General features: G+C 45.8%; 2 protein-coding genes across 15 annotated transcripts in view; one reads left to right on the top strand and one right to left on the bottom strand.

Annotated features, from left to right (window-relative positions):
* Positions 1–1,095: 1,095 nt before the first annotated feature.
* LOC135700040 (uncharacterized) lies at positions 1,096–1,932 on the bottom strand. Its single transcript, XM_065220431.1, has one exon. The coding sequence runs from the start codon at positions 1,930–1,932 to the stop codon at positions 1,096–1,098; it is 837 nt and encodes a 278-aa protein (XP_065076503.1).
* Positions 1,933–6,827: 4,895 nt separating this feature from the next.
* Positions 6,828–19,841, top strand: part of rg (rugose) — a 414,681-nt gene continuing 401,667 nt past the window's right edge. For 5 of the 14 annotated variants that reach the window (XM_065220386.1, XM_065220381.1, XM_065220380.1 and 2 more), the window contains exon 1: positions 6,828–7,824. In XM_065220386.1, the coding sequence (XP_065076458.1) occupies positions 7,663–7,824 (162 nt within the window). In that variant the 5' untranslated portion in view covers positions 6,828–7,662. The remainder of the gene's footprint in view (positions 7,825–19,841) is intronic. The other 9 variants (XM_065220388.1, XM_065220387.1, XM_065220385.1 and 6 more) reach the window with 3 other exon arrangements.

Here is a 19,841-nt window from a genome sequence, read left to right as displayed (position 1 = left end):
TGAGGAGAAGCAGGTGGGTTAAACGACCATTTGAGGTTCTCGGTCGTAAACTCTTTCATCAGCCGCTCTTGATCTACCTGAGCTAAAGCTTCCTTCAGCTCTTTACTCGCACCGACCAGGTTGGTTCCTCGATCACTAACAATCTCGATTGGAGATCCCCGTCGCGCTATGATGTTTTGCAGGCACATTATACAGGAGTCCGTCTTCAACGAATGAGCCAGCTCGATATGCACAGTGGTCAGACACGTAGCTAGCACGCCCCAGCGCTTCTCAACACGGCGACCGATTACTACCTGCATCGGGCCGAAATAGTCAATGCCCACGTAAGAGAAAGGCCTAACAAATGCCGCGAGTCGAGTTTTCGGTAAATCGGCCATTGAAGGAGGCTGTGGTTTAGCAGTCATGATTTTACATTTCTGGCAGTTTCGACGAGTTTTGTTGAGAACTACCCGCAAACGAGGAATGTAATATCTTCGCCGTATTTTGTTCAGCACGGTCTGGTGACATTGGTGATGGAATTCCTCATGAACTTTTTGAACGACCAGTGATGATGTGCTCTCGAGGAAGGATGACAGGATGCTTCGTAGACTCATCAATTAAATCGCAAGCGCTAATGCGACCACGCATACGCATCACCCCAGCACTATCGAAATATGGTTCCACTTTATACAGAGAGTTACCTTTAGGTAGAATCCGCGTACCAAGAGCCGGTCCAGGTTTCGCAAGCAGCTTCCGTTCCTCACTGTAGATGTCCTCTTGAGCTCGGTGATAGATATAACTGGCAGCGTCGTTCAATTCATCAGCACTCAATGGACCAGTATCAGGTTGTTCGGCAGCTATCTTTTTCCGGAGATTCCTGGGAAACCGCATTACGAACGCCACAGCATGAAGCAAACGTTTCCAACATGAAAAGTCTGTTGGAGTAAGAACCCAATCATCAACGTCACGGTGGTGTAGCAAGTTTTGACGGTTTTGACGGAGCTCCTCTTTGGTGGATTCTAAAGCTGGGAGCTTCGACCAGTTTTCTTCCGGTTGCAGCAAAACTTCAGGGCCGTTGAACCACCGACTATCATAATCAAGGCTTGGTGCACGCTTTCACTTCGTGGCTTTGTCGGCAACGTTCAATTTCGTAGGCACCCATCGCCATTCAGCAACATCCGTGGTCTCCAACAGCTCACTTACACGGAAAGCGACGAACTGGCTATATCGTCGATGGTCGGAATTCAGCCAGCATAAGACGTCACGAGCGTCAGTCCAGAAGAATCGCTTGGTGATGTTGTACGAGTGGCCTTGTTCTACGGCTTTTGCCAATCGGGCGCCGATGACCCCTGCCTGCAGTTCTAAGCGGGGTATGGATACAAACTTGAGCGGTGCGACACGACTTTTGGCTCCGATCAATGAGCATTCGATTTGATCATCCTCTTCAAACCGGAAATAACACACAGCAGCGTAACCGTTCTCGCTTGCGTCCACGAATATTTGGAGTTGAACGGAGGAATGTACCGACGTCTTCTGGCGGTAGCAGCGAGGAATCCGCAAATTTTCAAGCTTCGGTAGAAACTGCAACCAGATCTTCCACTTCTCCCATTCACGTTCCGCAATACACTCGTCCCAGCTTACTCCAGACCGCCAAACTTCTTGCAAGAGCATCTTCAAAAACATCAAATAGTTTGCGATGAGCCCAAGTGGGTCGTAGACGCTCATCATCGTTCGCAGTAGCTCCCGCTTAGTTGGGCGTCTCGTTCCAGAGAGAATGTCCATGTTACGTTCCAGGAACAGCTTGTATGAGAAGACATCCGAGTTCGTCGACCACCACATGCCAAGAACCTTCTCGTTGGCGACGTCTACCGCCGTGTCTAAGTTCTTTTCAGCAACTTCTACTGCACCAAGGGCCGTGAGAACGTCACGCGAATTAGAAACCCAGTTAGTCATTTCAAACCCAGCGCGAGAGTGGATCTCTCTAACTTCCTTCGCTACACGGACAGAAAATTGTTTGCATTGAACCAAAAAAAAACTTTATTTGTATTTACACAAACAATTCCGGTTGAAATTATATTGCATTTTATTGTTTCGATAATATTTATTCAAATAAATTCAAAATAAGATTCTTTTTGTTTTGATATGCCACTCTTCAACTGCAACTATTGTAAAAATAACAATATTCTTTTATCAAGCCAACAATAGTTAATTTTAATTTAACATTTATTTGTTGTGTCAATTCCCCGGGCCATGAATGCAAAAATAACTACCAACCATTCCCTCGTAAAAACCCGGACAAAAATGTAAACAATAACAAAAAAATTCTCGTTTGATTCAGCTCTAGAGGTAAGTAAGTATGCTGCTGTTGCAAAATATAAACAGTTTTTCTTTTTTTCCTTGATTTTTTCCGTCGATCTTATTTTCAGTACTGAGTACCAACGCCAGGAAGGCCGCTCCCACACCTGGACCCTACCTATCGACCCATTAACTCATGAACCGGAGAGATTTTATGCATCAGAAAGTTTTTTTTTTTTTTTAATTTAATTGTAATTCTGTGGGTAACAAACAGAAAACAAAACATAAAAATAATCGCAAATTATTAAAAATTGAATCAATAAACATATTTTTATTTCTACTGCGTATATTTTTAGGCTTAATAAAATAAATATGATTGAATCAACAAGAAATCTCTTTTAAAAACAAACATATTTTTTGTTGACCCAGATGCCAAATTTGACAGCTTACGTCAAAACCATAAAAGCTCTTGTAAATTCAAAAAGATTTTCTTTTTGATTTAACAATCCATGGGTTTTTAAAAACAAAGATACTGGATTGTTGAAATAATAATGATTTCATTTTGCAGCCAAAACAAAATGAAATTCTTATTAAATTTACGTCAAATATTATTACGTTTAAAATATTTTTTCTGCGTGTAGCTCGATTGCTTCCTCCACGTTCTGGACGCTCGTGTACATGTCGTCAACGTAATGCGATTTTACGATTGCATCCACCGCAGTCGGAAACTGACGCCGGAAGCGCTCCACGTTTTCGTTTTTAACGAATTGGGCTAGGCTGGGTGAGCACGTCGCCCCGAAGGACATAACCATCAAGACGTATACGTCGGGGTTGTTTTGATCCTTACCGCTGCTCCACAGGAATCGATGACATTGTTGGTCTGCCTCATTCATCAGCACCTGGTGGAACATCTCACGTACGTCTCCTTCCATGGCCACCAGGTACTGTCGGAACTTGTAGAGTACCGCTGGGAGCTCCGTGAGCTGGTCTGGACCCTTCATTAATACGGAGTTTAGGGAGATGCCGTTTACAGTAGCGGCAGCGTCCCAAACGATTCTCAGTTTGCCAGGCTTATTGGGGTTGAACACCGGAAATATTGGCAGATACCAAATCCGATCGTACGATTGCGTCAGTTCTTCGGGTGTCAACTTTCATGCGTATCCTTTGCGCAAATAATCCTCCATTTTTGCTCTAAGTGCTGCGCCAAGCTGGGGTTCTCTGGCCATCCTGCGTTCTAAACACTGCCATCTTTTAATCGCCATCGTCTTGTTGTCGGGTAGCCTTACGTCGTCATATTTCCAGAGAAGCCCTGTTTGGTAGCGCCCATTCCGTGGAGTGGTAATGGAACGCATCATGGACCAGGCGCGCTCATCCTCACTGGAAACGATCAGTTTGTCCGGCTTTGTAATTCCAATGCTATCAAGAGCGAAGAAACTTTTCACAGCTCTATGTAGATCGTCATCAGCCTGACCGGAGTTCGGGCAGATGTGGTAACTGTGGTGGGTGGTATAGCCTTCTTGGTGTTGATCGCCAGCATGTACGCCATATACCATCCACCCTAAGCGAGTTTTCGATGCGACAGGCTCGAACTCTTTTCCTTCACGGCTGTCAAGAACGTGACCTACACGCCAGTTGTTAATTCCAATCAGGATCCTTGGGCGCACGTTGGTGTAGGAATCGACCGGTAAGCCCTTGAGATATGTGTATGTGCCAGCTAACTTGTCGAACGCCAAAGTTTGAGGAGGAAGCTTGAGTTGCTTGACGGTGTGTACCTCCGGAAGTTGATAACGTGTCCCTTGATTGCGAGAACCGGAAATTAGCAATTACACCTTTTGCGACGAATCCTCGTAGCGGCACGTATCTGCTGTCCATTGTAAGCATAGTGGGTGATCGACGCCGTCGAGCTACAATTCGGTCGCCAAATCTTCCTCAAGCAACGTCAACGACGAACCGTCGTCTAAAAAGGCATAGGTTTCGATTTTAGTCCCACGTCCGTACAGCACAACGGGTACGTATCGGAACAGGACTGCCTTGCCGTCGCTACGATGGGTATTGCAGATGGTTTGCGTAGTTGTTACAGCCGATGACGTACCTGGCTTTGGTGTAGCAGGCATTGGCTCAGAATCTCGCTGTTGTGACGTTTGCGGTTTTTGCGGCGAATTATTGTGTAGCAGCTGATTGTGCTTGCTTGTACACCCGTTGATTCCGCATTCATTCGTTGACCTGCAGAACCCTCGATGTTTCTTGAGGCAACGCCGGCATAGTTTGCGTTCTCTGACAGTCGTCCATCGCGTAGAGTGATCATAACTCAGGAACTTCTTGCAGTGCTCGGCCGAAGCACACTTCCCATCGCAGACGAAACATCCTTCACGTTTATCGTCGCCAATCGGCTTTCGCTCCGGATACGATGACGTTTCGTGGTGTGCGTTCAGAAAACTGTCATCCTTTCAACCACGCCTTGGCTTTGATTCAGCAGTTGCGATCGGTGGGGGAATCGTTACGAGGCTAGCCGCCTCTGCCAGACTGTTGAGTTGCAATTACATTGGTCTATTTGAAAAGTGACGCGAAAATTGGCGTCTTGCAGTGAAACTTTTCCAAGCTTCCGCCTCCTACATTTCGAAGTGAGAACTACTAGAAGGAGGATAGTTTCCAAATTTTCAAAGTAAAACAGACGATTTTTGGGGCAAATCGGTCCATAAAGAAAAACTAATAATTTCCCGTGGAAACTTTTGCTTGAATCGTGTAAGAAAATGTGTTTGAAAACTAATTGTTATTGTTTCGGTATGGATCGGAGATGTTTTCATGGAAAATAATGCATAACAAGTTTGCACCCACAGCGAGAGGTTACCTCCTGCGCAGCTGCATTTTTCGGAAAATTGTGATTATGTGCGATTTCCACTAAGATGAAAGTGGAAATTAAGTGAATTTACTTAGGAAAGGTTGTATCATGCTGGTGGTAATGGAGAATTGGTTGTATAGGACGCCAATATTCAATAAATGTTCATTTTGGCCTTTTCTAAGCAAACATATTGATACTCACAATTTTCGACGGAACTTGCTTTACTCAACACGCACCATACTATAAAATGGGTCCGGATGGCTTTGAAAGTGATTAACATGACAAATCATCTTTATTTTGAGTAATTGAGCAATTTACTTCTGTTTACATCATATTTACGATGCAGCATTGATGGAGCCGCGAAATGAAATGAATATATCTGGCATAACATTTGATAACGGCACAAAAGCATTTGTAAACAAACTTTCTAAGGCCCTTTACACGCGAACCAAAGTACGCCCTCACAAACCAATACCACTTTCGGAAAGGTGATAGTTGCCCCTATCCGATGATGTTGTTGGTTTGAGTGGACGTACTTTGGTTCGCGTGTAAAGGGGCTTAGAAAGTTTGTTTACAAATGCTTTTGTGCCGTTATCAAATGTTATGCCTGATATCTAATGAAAGTTCAACTGGAAAAGTCAAAGATGCACATCAGTCTGATCGTAAAAACCTTTTCTTCTTCAATTCGAATGTTATATTGGAAGGATTTTACGCAAACTGGATGAAAATTATGATTCAACGCTAATTTTCACGAATTTTATATGCAGTCTGTCAACATTATCATCATCATGCAGTGGCGACATCTACGTCGAGCGTTTACGGCAATCTTCCAATGAAACAGTTCGATCATAGATGTAACTCTAAAGGCCGGCGCACAATAGATACGTTTTCAGGTTTTTTGACAGTTAGCCCATGCATTATCTGTGAAAAAAAAACCCGAAAACGTATGCATTGTGCACCGGCCTTAAGACCAGAAAGTCCCGAAGAAATCAAGACCAACAATTGAAATGGCCTTAACTCCATTTTGTAAACAAACGTTGTAAGGCCATTTTCTCGCGAACCGAAGTCCGCAAAGGCAAACCAACATAATTAACAGGTAGGGGAAATTCTTCTCTACCCGATTGTGGTTTAGGTTTACGAATTAAGGTTTTGGTTCGCGAGAAAATGGCCTTACAAGGTTTGTTTACAAAATGGTCTTCAAGGAACGATTTTGGTTCAGTGTTCGAAATTCTCAAAGGCAGCTTTCAGTGACAATTGTAAATTGCGGTTGTCATTTTTTTCTCTGAACTGTTAATATCAACAACCGGTGTGAAAGCGTATGACAAAAAAATAGCAACGCCTTGCATTATCATAATAGACACCCATATAGCAACACACATTTTAAACGGTATTAAATTTTCCCAAAGTTCTACCTCTCAATGTCTGTGTCCGCCGGCGCCCATGTGTATGCAATAAATCCATCTCCCTCGTCCAATTGGAAAATTTTATACCAAAATTATACCACTCACTGACAGCGCCGTCACTGGCACCTGTCACGGCTCTCACGCACACACCGACCATCGCAATTCATTCTCCCCGTCTCGCTCCGTTCGGCTGCTTATCACCAACGGGAGCGAACGAGCCGGCAACAACTGTCAGATCGCTCCAGCTCCAGGCCGCCGCCGCCGTCCGTCCCTGTCCGACCCATGGTCGCTTCGACACACAGCTAGAACCAACGGGAAAAAGCGAAAATCGATGATTTTGCTCGCGTCGATTCACTGCTACGGACTACACAATCGGAGGTGTCTTTTCGGTGTCCGTTTTTCTAATCGGGATTTTCGCGAAGAAAAAGCCACCAATTTCAAATTGGTTTTGTGTTTCGGGCTGATTGTGCGGAAAGTAGTGCAAGTGCGTATTGTTGGTTGATGTTCAATTTGCCGTGGGGTCGTGGGAGTTGAAGAAGGAAAAAATAAAGCTGGGCAAACAATCCAGCAGCAGTCGCTGCGGCTCCCCAGAGGTGCGGATTGCTGAAAGAAGCTGAGATTTCCGAAGAAGAGGAGCCCCACGAGTCAGTCGATCGTGTGCGTGTGTGTGTGTGTGTGAGCATGTGAAAAAATGTGAATCATTTTCTTGTGGTGCCGAAGAGAAGAGTTTTTCCAGCAGTTTTCCTGAAGAAATTCCGCCGCGAAGGGTTTCCTTCCGTAATGGGAAAGGAGGTAGTTGTTCTGGCAAGTGAAAAGTGCTAGGGCGCTCCGTACCCGATTCCCGGAGCTGCGCCCTCCCCCCAGAGTGGTTCCCCGGGGAGGAAGAAGAGTGTGTGTTGTCGTTGTTTTTTGTTCCGGTTGGATTGGAGAAAAAATAAAACAGAGGAAGGTAGTTCCTCGGCGGAGTTTGCAAACCCCACTTGAGGTAGTGATCAGTAATTTTCCCCTGAATGGAAGAAAATTTCCTGTGTTTACATGAGTGAAATCCGCTGCTAGTCGGACGGAAAGTGATAGAAGAAGAAGATATACATTTCAGCTTTCGGCATTAGCAAGGAAGTGCTGGATCCAGCGAGGCTGGCAGGCAGAATGGCGGCGGACCTGACGAGGCCGCCCTTCAGCGAAATCAAGCGGCCCGAGGAAGTGGTGAAAATGTCGATGACGGACAATCTCAAGTTCGCCGTCCTGATCGGGCTGATCGAGGTCGGACAGGTCTCGAACCGGGAGGTGGTCAACACCGTGCTGCACCTGGTAAGTCATTCTAAAAGAAGAAAAAATCCACTCGGTCTGTGTTATCGCAGCATTTCATCACTAAAACACCACCGTCGTCGTCGTCGTCGTCGTGTCAAGTTAACTCTTGTGTTATCTTCTACCCACTTACCGCTCACCCCCCCGGGTTCTTCTTCGGGTTATTAATTGGAAGGAAAGCAATACACAGAAAACCACGGCAACAGCAGAAGCAGCAGCATGGGCAGGGACTGTGTGTGGAGTACCTGTTCGATATGGAGCCAGTGTTATCATTAGGGGCAAAACGACAAACACAGACACGCGAGCTCACTCATAATGTCAGTCGTCGTCTGCCGTTGATGGGCTCGGAAGAATGAAAGTATAGAATCCATCAAGCTGCTGCCAATCAGAATGGAAGCTCTAATTATTTCACCCCCCGCACTGAATGGGTCCACTTTGGAAATCATCGGCGGCTGCCATCCGAAATTACATAAGCCGAATTCCAGCGGATTGTCGTCGGCTCCAGCTGGAATTCCTCCGCTGGCAACACTTCTATTATCTAACAAGCCAGTAGTTGTCAAACGCAGAATAATTCCTTGTGGCAGACTCAATTGTTCAGCAAACAATGGAAACCTGCTCAGGAAAAATCATTCCCCATTCATCACAAGTCGCTGCTTCTTTGCTCTTAACAAAAAACGACGTCGACGACGTCGATTGATTTGGTTTGTTTTGCTGCTGCTGCTACTGCATCGTCATCATACACCGCTAGAGGCTCTTGTCGAGAATGTACGTGTGTTTTCTAATCAATATGTGACTCGCATGATATCGCCGACGTCGTCTTTGGCCGTCGTCGTCGTCGTCGCTCTGCAGTTATTTTCTGGTGCTGACCCCGAGGAGGTTTATTGCTGGTGGTGCCCGGCTCCACCATCATCATCATCATCAGCGTCAGCAGCGACAAAGGTGAAGGTTGATTTGGAAAAAAGGCCCCAAGAATGGAAGGAATTGCAAATTTTATGGAAGGGGTTACGTAAATTCGGCCGTGGATGGCGTGGTAGAATTGTTACTTGGAGTGGTCGAATTTTCATGGGCATTTGTGAAGATTGAATGATGTTTGGAAGTCACCTTCAAAAACTGGATCAGCGCATCGAGAAACTAGGGTACTGGAAGACATTTCGAAACTGATGTATTGGAGTTCGATTCTGCTGCAATCGTAACGTCGAAACGTTCCAGAGCATGGATTGGAGAGCTGAAGAATGAGCTAAAGTTTTCGACTCTAAGCCTTCCTCAAAGTACCAAGTCGATTCATAGTTGACATGGCTGGCTCTCGACACCGTTCGAGGGGTATGCCTATCTACTTTCATTTGGAACAGGTAGAAACCCGATTGGACCTGTGGTTGGCCAGCCCGGAATACCCGGAAAAGTCCTGAGCAAAATGTGTGTCGATTCAGGACTGGTTCTCGGCAATTTGGTCACCACATTTTTAGATTGAGCCACTATTTGAAAGGTATGACTATCCACTTTCGAACTGAACAGACAGAGAACCGATTGGGACTTGTAGATGGTCATTCGGAACAGGAAAATCCGTCCTCACCGGAAACATTGTCAATCCCTGAAATTACCTAGAGATCCGCGACTTTTTTCTGAATTGCATACAATCATAAGCAAAGAGGAAATATGCCATCATCACATCGATTCTCCTATCGAGTTGCCAGAAAACGGCCCTCTGAATATCCGGAATCTCCGGAAAAATTGTCAATTCCTGAAAGTATACCTAGAGATTCGCGATTTTTTGTAAATTGCATACAATCATGAGCAAAGAGGAAATATGCCATCACCATATCGATTCTCCTACCGAATGACCAGAAAACGGTCCTCTGGATATCCGGAACCACTCGAAAAATGATCAATTCCTGAAAGTCGACCTGGAGATCCGCGATTTTTTCTAAATTGCATACAATCATGAGCACAGAGGAAATATTTCATCATCATAACGATTTTGCTACCGCGTGGCTAGAAAACGGTCCTCTGGATATCCGGAATCACCGGAAAAATGGACAACCCCTGAAAGTAGACCTGGAGATCCGCGATTTTTTTCTAAATTGCATACAGTCATGAGCAAAGAGGAAATAAGCCATCACCATATCGATTCTCCTATCGAGTGGCCAGAAAACGGTCCTCTGGATATCCGGATCCAACCGAAAAATGGTCAATTCCTGAAGGTAGATCTAGAGATCCGCTATTTTTTCTAAAATGCATTAAATCATGAGCAAAGCAGAAATATTTCATCATCATACTGATTGTCATACAGAGTGGCCAGAAAACGGTCCTTTGAATATCCGGAATCACCGGAAAAATTGTCAATTCCTGAAAGTAGACCTAGAGATCCGCGATTTTTTTCTGAATTGGCCCTTTTGATGAGCAAAGAGGAAATATGCCATCACCATATCGATTCTGCTACCGAGTGGCCGGAAAACGGTACTCTCGATATCCGGAATCACCGGAAAAATGGTCAATTCCTGAAAGAAGACCTGGAGATCCACGATTTTTTTTTAAATTCAATACAATCATGAGAAAAAAAAAAGAAATATGCCATCATCATATCGACTCTCCTACCGAGTGGCCAGAAAACGGATATCCGGAATCACCGGAAAAATGGTCAATTCTTGAAAGTAGACCTAGAGATCCGCAATTTTTTTTGAATTGCATACAATCATGAGCACAGAGGAAATATGCCATTACCATATCGATTCTCCTACCGAGTGGCCAGTTAACGGTCCTCTGGATATCCGGAATCACCGGAAAAATGGACAACTCCTGAAAGTAGACCTGGATATTGGCGAATTTTTTTTAAATTGCATACAGTCATGAGCAAAGAGGAAATAAGCCATCACCATATCGATTCTCCTATCGAGTGGCCAGAAAACGGTCCTCTGGATATCCAGATCCAACCGAAAAATGGTCAATTCCTGAAAGTAGATCTAGAGATCCGCTATTTTTTTTCTAAAATGCATACAATCATGAGCAAAGCAGAAATAATTCATCATCATACTGATTGTCATACAGAGTGGCCAGAAAATGGTCCTCTGAATATCCGGAATCACCGGAAAAATGATCAATTCCTGATAGTAGATCTAGAGAACGCGATTTGTTTCTAAATTGCATACAATCATGAGCAAAGAAGAAAAATGCCATCATCATTTTGAATGACAACGGACCGATGCGTTGCATAGTAACCTAACAATCTAGATATTAAGATCGTGGTAGGCCTTGCCTCCTTCGAATTATGAATTGTTCTCTTTTACCCAAGCTACCGTTCAATAAAGACGCTATGGGCCCAGCACACTAAAAGGAAAATATGAAAAGTTTCGTTTCGTTTGTTCGCAGAAATGGGTGAAGAAAAGTTGTGGCTGTTCGATGGAACCAACTTCGGAAACTGGAAGTTCCGAGTTGAGGTTCTAATGGAGGACAAAGATTTGTTGGACTGTCTGGAGAAGTCCATCGAAGACGAGGAGTTCGCAACGGAGCTCCAAGCGGACACAGCGGCAGTCAAGGCGGAGAAGAAGAAAAACTCGAAGAACGCATGGCCAGAGACCGGAAGTGCAAAAATTAGCTCATCAACCGAATAGCAGAGTGCCAACTGGACTACGTGAAGCACAAACGGACGGCGAAGGAATCTTGAGAAGCTTTGTAGAACGCGTTCGAGCGGGTTGGTATCGCCGGGAAGCTGTACTTGAAGAAGCTGCGTCTAAAAGAAGGCGAAAACGTGAAGGCATTCCTGCTGCAGTTTGAGAAAGTGCTGCGTGAAATGAAGGCTGCCGGGGTGAGAACGGAGGACGATGATGTCGTTTGTCAGCTTTTGTTAGCGCTACCAAAGTCCTATGATGCGTTAATCACGGCTTTGAAAACTATCCAACCTGACCAGTTGACCGTGGAGTACGTCAAGAAGCGGCTGATGAACGAGTCTGCAAAACGTGCGAATCAAACGAGCCACGGTTTCTGGATTCGGGTGCAACAGACCATATTGTGGAGGACAAGCATTTATTCGAAGAACTACACCCGCTGACGAGGAAAGTTACCATTGCTGTGGCAAAGTCTGGCCAGGTTATTGTGGCAGAATCTGTTGGTACCGTGAGGATGGAAAGAAGCAACCGTCCGTGGTGAAAGATGTGCTCTACGTACGTCGGCTTGAGGACAACGGAATGACGGTGAAGATTGCTGGAGGAAAAGTGACCATTGAGAAGAATGATCGAACTGTGTGTGTGGGACGTCGAGCTGGTCAACTATATTCCCTTGATATTTGCCTTCATGGTGTTATGGAGTTGAGTGCGAGTGCGAGTGCTATGACGTTGAAGCACGAAGTTTTCGAGTTGTGGCATCGAAGGTACGGCCATGTAGGAGAAGCAAACATGAAGAACCTCTGGAAGCATGGGGTGATCGAAACAGCTACGATGATGCAGGACTGGCCTGATCGATGTCTTTGCGAAGTATGTTTAAAAGGTAAGCAGACGAGGCAGCCGTTTGAAGAAACGGTAGAGCGGCGTTCATCTCGGCCGTTGGAACTCATCCACTCCGACGTGTTGACCGTTTACTCCAACCACGTGGAACGGGAAACGTTTGTATGTCTCGTTTATGGATGATTATAGTCACTTCACGGCGGTCTATTTGCTGGCATCGAAAGACGAGGTTCAGGAGAAGTTCGAGCAGTACTGTGCAACGGATGGGTCTGGTGACAGCCATCAAATCCCAGATATCAAGGCGTTTCGAGATGGTGGACATGGGAGAACTGAAGCACTTCCTGGGTTTGAAGGTCGATCGAGGTTCGAGCGGAGGTGTTATGAAAATCAGCCAGCCAAAATACATTGGGGATCTTCTTCAGCGATTCGGTATAGCCGAATGTAAACCGGTGGCAAGCCCGTTGGAACCGAATCTGAAGCTTGCATGCCAACTCATTGGCTGCTTAACGTACCTGGTACTTGAGTCGCGACCAGAAATCAGTGCTGCTGTCAACTATTTAAGCAGCTTTCTTGGATGATGGTTCTTCTCTAACGTTGGTGGAAAAATCGGTAGCTGAGCGATTGGGAGAGTCCGGACCAAAAGAAGCCTTGTACCTACATTAGACCAGCAATGTAGAAGTGGAGAAACGGACCTTGCTTATCGACGGAAGGGAAGTTGTTCCGGGGCCCGGAGTTTCTCTACCAACCTGAGGATCAGTGGCTAGAACAGAACTGCAAGCAGAAGGTCTGTACAGAGGAGGAACTTCGGTTGTGTTTCGTGCAAGGAGCCTCGACGTTGGAGCCTCTAGTGAAGTTTGAACGATTTTCTCGATGGATGCGTCTTCTCCGAGCAATGGTCTAGTAGAAAAATGTCGACAACTCAATACAAATCTTTACGCTGTCTCCGTTCAACGATGAGTGTGGAGTTCTATGGCAGGATGGACGGATTGGAGCAGCAGAAAACACAGGATTCAATGCAAAGTTTCCGATAATCTTACCGCCGCAGTCACACCGAATGACAACTCTTATTCTGGATCATTATCACCGTAGAAACCATTATGCGAATCCCGAGACGGTGGTGAATGAGGTTTAGACAGAATTTCTATATTTCTCATCCTCGGGCAGCAGTACGGTAGACTTCGCAACTTTGCCAAAAGTTTAAGGCCACCTGATTAGCGTCCTTTTAACGACCTTCCTCATATGTTGGAGTGGACTATTTCGGCCCAGTGCTTGTGAAGATTGGGCGCGCTCACGCGAAGCGATCGGTGTCATTGTTTACGTGTCTGATGACTCGCGCAGTTCACCTCGAAGTTACGCATAGCATGAGTACGGAGAGCTGCATAACGACAACGGCACCAACTTCCAAGGTGCTGAGAGAGTGCTTAGAGAACAGATCTGCAACGGCCTGGCAAAACCATTTACCAATGCCAATACCAAATGGTTCTTCAACCCACCCTCAGCTCCACATATGGGTTGAGCTTGAGAGAGGATGATCCGTTCTATCAAATCCGCCATAGAAAATTTCGATACCGGAAGGAAGCTTGACGACGAAGGATTTCAAACATTGCCAGTCGAAGCGGAAAGTATGGTCAATTCTAGACCGTTAACCTACCTTGCCCGTGGAGTCAGAAGAGCAAGAGGCCCTAACGCCAAATCACGTTCTACTTGGGAGCTCCAGTCAGGGTCACGTCAACCAGTCGCAAATTCTACAGATCACCGGGAGGCAGCCGTAAGCAGCTGGAAGCAGATTCGACATCAGCTAGACATCTTCCGGTGCCGTTGGTTATTGCGGATAGCCGCAAACGGAACAACTGGATACCGGAGCGAATAGTGGAAGTGCAGCCGGGGCCCGACGGCTGGATACGACGAGCCACCGTTCAGACGAGCTCAGGATTCTTACGAATCGCAGTCAGTAAGCTGGCCGTGTTGGACGTCGCCGATACAGGTAGAACTGCTCATGTGGCCTCGGAGAAGTGGCCAATTCTCGACAAGAACCAAAACCCATGGTGCGACATATCAAACTTCATGATTTTATAAATCTTGGCCGATAATTACCTTATTGAGAGTCCACGGTAACACTAGCCCTCCCGGGCATGTTCGGGTGCCCCCGGGGAAGTGGCCAATTCTTGACAAGAACCAAAACCCATCGTGCGACATATCAAACTTCAAGATTTTACAAATATTGGCCGACAATTACCTTATTGAGAGTCCATGGTCACATTAGCCCTCCCGGGCATGTTCGGGTGCCCCCGGGGAAGTGGCCAATTCTCGACAAGAACCAAAACCCATCGTGCGACATATTAAACTTCATGATTTTACAAATCTTATTCGATAAATACCTTATTGAGAGTCCACGGTAACACTAGCCCTAAACAGCTACTGAACCTTAAACTATGTCCCACTAGTGGAAATCAAATTGGATCTAATCTAAAACTACGAAGCCTACGCTAAATTGTAAGTTGATCTACCTTAAAGCAGATAGCATGCGAAATTCAAATTTGCTTTTGCTGTTTGGCCTGCTCATATGCTCATGTTATAGTAAATGCGAGTTAAAATTAGCACCGGTGGCTATTTCAGGGAACATTCCAGAAGCTTATCACATTCTCTCTTAGCAGCAAGTTGCATTTGATTCCCAGCAAAATTCCACGAATCAATTGTTGTTAGCCATAACCGCAAATGCTTGATTGTCACACAGCGCAGACAGGCATCATTCTGTCACAAATTAGGTATCCTTTGCAGTGCAGAAGCCACAACTGATTGCAAAATTCCTGCGGCAGCGAGCCCATCAGTCAGTCACTCACTCACAGTTCCGAGTCTCCCTTCGGGAGAGAGAGTTAGTCCTGGCGAGTCTAAATAAATGAGCACCCCCCAGCACAAAGGATAACATCGTCAGTCGTTGTCGTCATCAGCATCATCAGTGGGCTTTGGGTGTTATCAAACGACTTTCCACACGAGATGAGAGCGGCAGTGTGGGTCGATATATTCATCCAGTTCAGTGTCCAGAGGCTTCCCCGCGTCATCTACTTACATGTCAGGGGCTTCAAGCGCTCGCAAATTAATGTTTCAGTTCTTGGCGGGGATGTCAGGTCGGTGGTAGAAAATTACATTTCAACCCGAATAAACAGGCTCGGTCTGGCAGCACTGACTCATTCACAGCATCTAAATACAGGCCTAGCCCGGCAGAATATCGAACTGGTATCGATTCAACCGTGAATGTGTAATCTGATTGTGATTATATTTATCCCAAACCCCCCGCCACAATCATAGACGCCCGGCGACGACGACGATGACGGTGATAAAATAGAATTCTGATTGACGACGAGCTTTCCGCCGGATCGTGCGACATTCAATCGACTCGGGATAAAGCCAAACTGACTTACTACTATTTACTTTCGTTGCTGAAGCTGCTGGTAAATAGGTGGTGGTGCTGGTGGTTACAGCAGTTATGGTTGCCGCAGATAATATCTTCTCCATTTTTCTCCCGGCTTACCAGTCGGATGAGGGTGGATGATGGAATGAAACAGAAAGGGCTCGTTCTTCCTCGTCGTCCTTTCATTCGCCTCCAGTTTATCCGTTGGATTAGGCACACGAAAAAGATTGCCGTAATTAAGGCTAATCCTTGAAATTAATGGGAAATTCCGCTGGAGCTTAATTTTGTTTTTGATTAGGAAAATTAATGACAGAACTGGCAACGCTGCCAGCTTGACAAAAACGCATCGAAAGTGTAGCCAGCTCTTAGTTTGGATCTAATTTAGTCGAAAACCCATTCGATTTGTAGTTGACTCGCACGGGTAGCTCAGCGTCATTTCAAAATAAAATGATTAACATAATTAGCTGCAACGTGTACCCGTGCCCACGGAGTGGCGTTGGCGGAATTGACTTCCTACTGAGAGCGAGAGAGAGAGAGAAAGGGTACGTTACGCAAATAGTGTAGCGATTCACAGTCCATGATGATGGTTTCCGATAATGGCAGCTTTTGATGTTGACGGTGCGGATGTCGATAGGAGAGTGACATTTGAAATGATACGGGTTGCGTTCAGTATTGACATGGAAGGTTCCGGGGGTCTAACTAATGTTTATTCAAAAAAGGCAATAGCAATCAAGCTCATTTACTTAGTGCAAATTAACGTTCGATGAGTTTAGACAAGTGTTCGTAAGCTGATAATTATTGTTGCTTCATTCCTGTTCGGCACCAGAGTGAATGTCTAATATGGCCTTTCTCCGTTTTCTCCTCTAGCTTCTCTCAATCCTTCCGAAGCTCCTTAGCTTTGCATTGGAAGCACTTGTTTCTAAGCCCATCATAGAATCAGGGTGACCAAGCCACTAAAGTCACTTTTTCTTGTAATCAGTCACTATTTTAAACATTTTTTTAACGTGAATTTATTGCAAGATTGATCATTCTTCTTGCAGTGTGTAGGATAAAGGGTGTCCCACATAAAATTGCAGCACGGAAAAAACGCTGCAGAAAATTACCCATTGGGAAATCCTCAAATCTCTCATCGGGACATCGGAAAATAACTCGGAATCGTGCAGTCAACGGTGATTCGTGTGATTAATCGTTACTACGAAACTCTGAGCATCGAACGGAAGGAGAAATGCGGTCAGAATGGATGTTCTATTAGTGATCAGGATCATAAGCGTGTCGTGGAAGCGTTTAAGCGGAATCCCAATGCTTCGGTCAGGGATGTGGCCAAAAAGTTGAATCTGTCCAAGTCTTTCGTTCTGAGAACAAAGGAAGGACTGCATACGTACAAAGTGCAAAAGGCTCCAAATCGTGACGAACGGCAAAATACGGTGGGAAAGCCACGGGCCCGGAAACTGTACACCCAGATGCTGACGAAGCCTCATTGTCTCATAATGGATGATGAGACTTACGTCAAGGCGGACTTCCGGCAGCTTCCGTGGCTACTGTTCTTCACCGCCCAGCACAAGTTTGATATTTCGGAGGAAGTAAAGAAGCAGAAACTTTCAAAGTTTGCCCTGAAATACATGATCTGCAAGCGATCTGTTCATGTGACAAACGGAGTGCGCCGTTCGTGACTACCGGGACTGTAAGCGGGGAGATCTACCTCAAGGAGTGTCTACAGAAGCGTCTGCTTCCTCTGTTGAAGCAACACGAGGGCCCTACGATCTTCTGGCCGGATCTAGCTTCGTGCCACTATTCAAATGTTGTCCTGGAGTGGTACGAAGACAACGGGGTCACTTTCGTACCCAAGAACATGAACTAGATCTAGAGATCTTTCGGGAATTTCAGTTATCTCAATCGGAAGTCCCCGAAATTGCTCAGACTATTGGATTGGTTTAAAAATCTACAAGCGTGAGTTTAGACAAATTCAGGATAATTCCATGATGTGATATTAAGATATTCCAAGAAATTCAGTACAGAGACCTTCAGAATATTTATGAAAACATCAGAAATTTTTCAGGAACTGCACTGAAATCCAGAGAATTCCAGGGAAGTTTAAAGGTGTTCACGAGAATTCCATTTATTTTAAAGCAGAACCGAGATCTTCATTAGAAGTGAGAGCTTTAGGGAAGCTACGAGAACAACAAGACAGATCATAGAATTAAAGGGCAGTTGAAAAAAGTTCAAGGAAATTGCAGAAACCTTGAAGAAGTTTCAAGAAAATTTCCAGGAATTTCAGGAATACTTCGGTTTGCTCAGAGAAAATTTCTGCAACGCAATAAAATTATATGAACATCCGGAAAATGTGAGAGTATTTTAAGGGTGTTATATCATGGACATTTGAAGATCTAAAAAAATTCGAAAATTTATCTAAGTTGATTAGAGAACATCAACGAAGTTCCATTTATGTTCTGGCAACACTGGCGTTGCCCACAGTGTGTCCCAATGAGTGCTCAGCAGTTGACGGTTCCAGATACAGGTGGCAAGAAGTCCGGCCAAAAGAGCGATGGAGGGTCAGATAAGGGAGCTGGTTCCGACGTTGATCCAATTGAGAAGCAAATGGAAGAAGAACAGCTCGCCAAGGAGAAGGCTTTCGCGAAGCAAATGGAGGCGCGGAAGAAGCTACTCGCTCGGCAGAAGGCCTGGAAGGATGAACAGCTGATGCAGGAGCGAGAGATACGTGAGCTGGAACTCCAGGCTCAGCGAGAAATGGAGACGCAGCAGTTGGAGTACGAGCAGGAAATGTTGAAGACTCAACTGGCTGCAGAGAAGGAGTTTTTAAAGAAGCGGTAGGCAATCCGGATGCAGATAGACAGCAGTATCCACAGAATTAACGCACAGAAGTACCGAGATGGTGCCATTGGTGGATTTCCGAAGGGCAATTGGTTGGGTGATAGAAGAAGGTAGTCGAGAAGAAGCCGAGAACTGATTTTCGGGGAGCGTTCCCGAAAGGAGGCGACCCACAGAAAGGGAAAGGACCAAACAAATGTCGGCAAGACGAAGGAACTGAAGAAGTTGCCTATCGTTGATACCGAGATCGAATCCAGTGAAGATATTGAGAGCAGCGAATCGTCGGATGATCAACGTAGCAGTGTGGCTAGAAGCGAAGCTGGTTACGGGCCGGGGCGACGTGTTAGTGGAATCTCGAGGGATCAGCTGGCTGCTCGGAAAGTAATTTCGCAGCATTTTCCGAAGTTTCGAGGAGAACCGAAAGTCTGGCCGTAGTTTCGAATATACGACGGAGGCAGTGGTTTTTCAAACCTGGAGAATTTGAAGCGTCTGCAGGACTGCCTGCAAGGTGACACACTTAAAGCAGTTAGGAGTCGGCTCATTCTGTCGGATTCCGTTCCGAACGTGAAGTTGCTGAAGACGCTGCTGATGAAAGTGAGGAACGCTCCGGCGCCGCGTGCTGATCGGCTGGAGACGTTCGTGAATTTTGGGATTACGGTGAAGCAGCTGTGCGACCATCTTCAAGCGGCACATCTCAACGAGCATCTCAGTAATCCGATACTGGTGTAGGAGTTGGTGGACAAGTTGCCCCCAAGCTACAAGCTGGATTGGGTCAGGTTCAAGCGCAACAAGGTTGGCCGTCCCCTGCGAGTATTTACGGAGTTTACCAACGACACTGTTTCCGATGTGTCTGAAGTAGCAGAGTTTTCTTTGTCGGTGAACGAGCGAGATAATTCCCGAAAGAAGGAGTCCATGCATGTGCACGATTATGAGCAGAAGCAGAATGAAGGACCACGTAATGAGGTGGCCAGCCGTCCTTGCTGGACTTGTAAACGGACGGATCACATGATCAAGAGCTGCGAAGAGTTCAAGCGGATGAACATTGCGGAACGACTAAGGGAAGTGGACAGACAGAAACTCTGTGGAGTCTGCCTTAACAAGCACGGGGGGAATCGCTGCTTTTCGAAGATCCGATGTATGACGCGGAACGAAGGGTCGTCTGCTACGTTGGTGGATGATGGGGTGGCCAAACGGCTAAAGGCAGAACGGACACTTGAACCACTGATAGTCACGTGGACCGAAAACATCAACCTTTTTGAGAACGAATCGCGTAGTGTAGAGATGATGATGTCGGCGAAGGGCTCCAAGGAGAAGTTTTGGTTTGTTCCATATACGAACGGTGTCCGAGTTGC

The sequence above is a fragment of the Ochlerotatus camptorhynchus genome, unplaced genomic scaffold, assembly GCF_037179485.1.
Source record: "Ochlerotatus camptorhynchus isolate MF236.1 unplaced genomic scaffold, CSIRO-AGI_Acam_v1.1 ptg000125l, whole genome shotgun sequence".
Classification (NCBI taxonomy): domain Eukaryota; kingdom Metazoa; phylum Arthropoda; class Insecta; order Diptera; family Culicidae; genus Ochlerotatus; species Ochlerotatus camptorhynchus.
The sequence above is the reverse complement of the archived record's forward strand: the minus strand, read 5'-3'. Positions and strand labels throughout refer to the sequence as shown.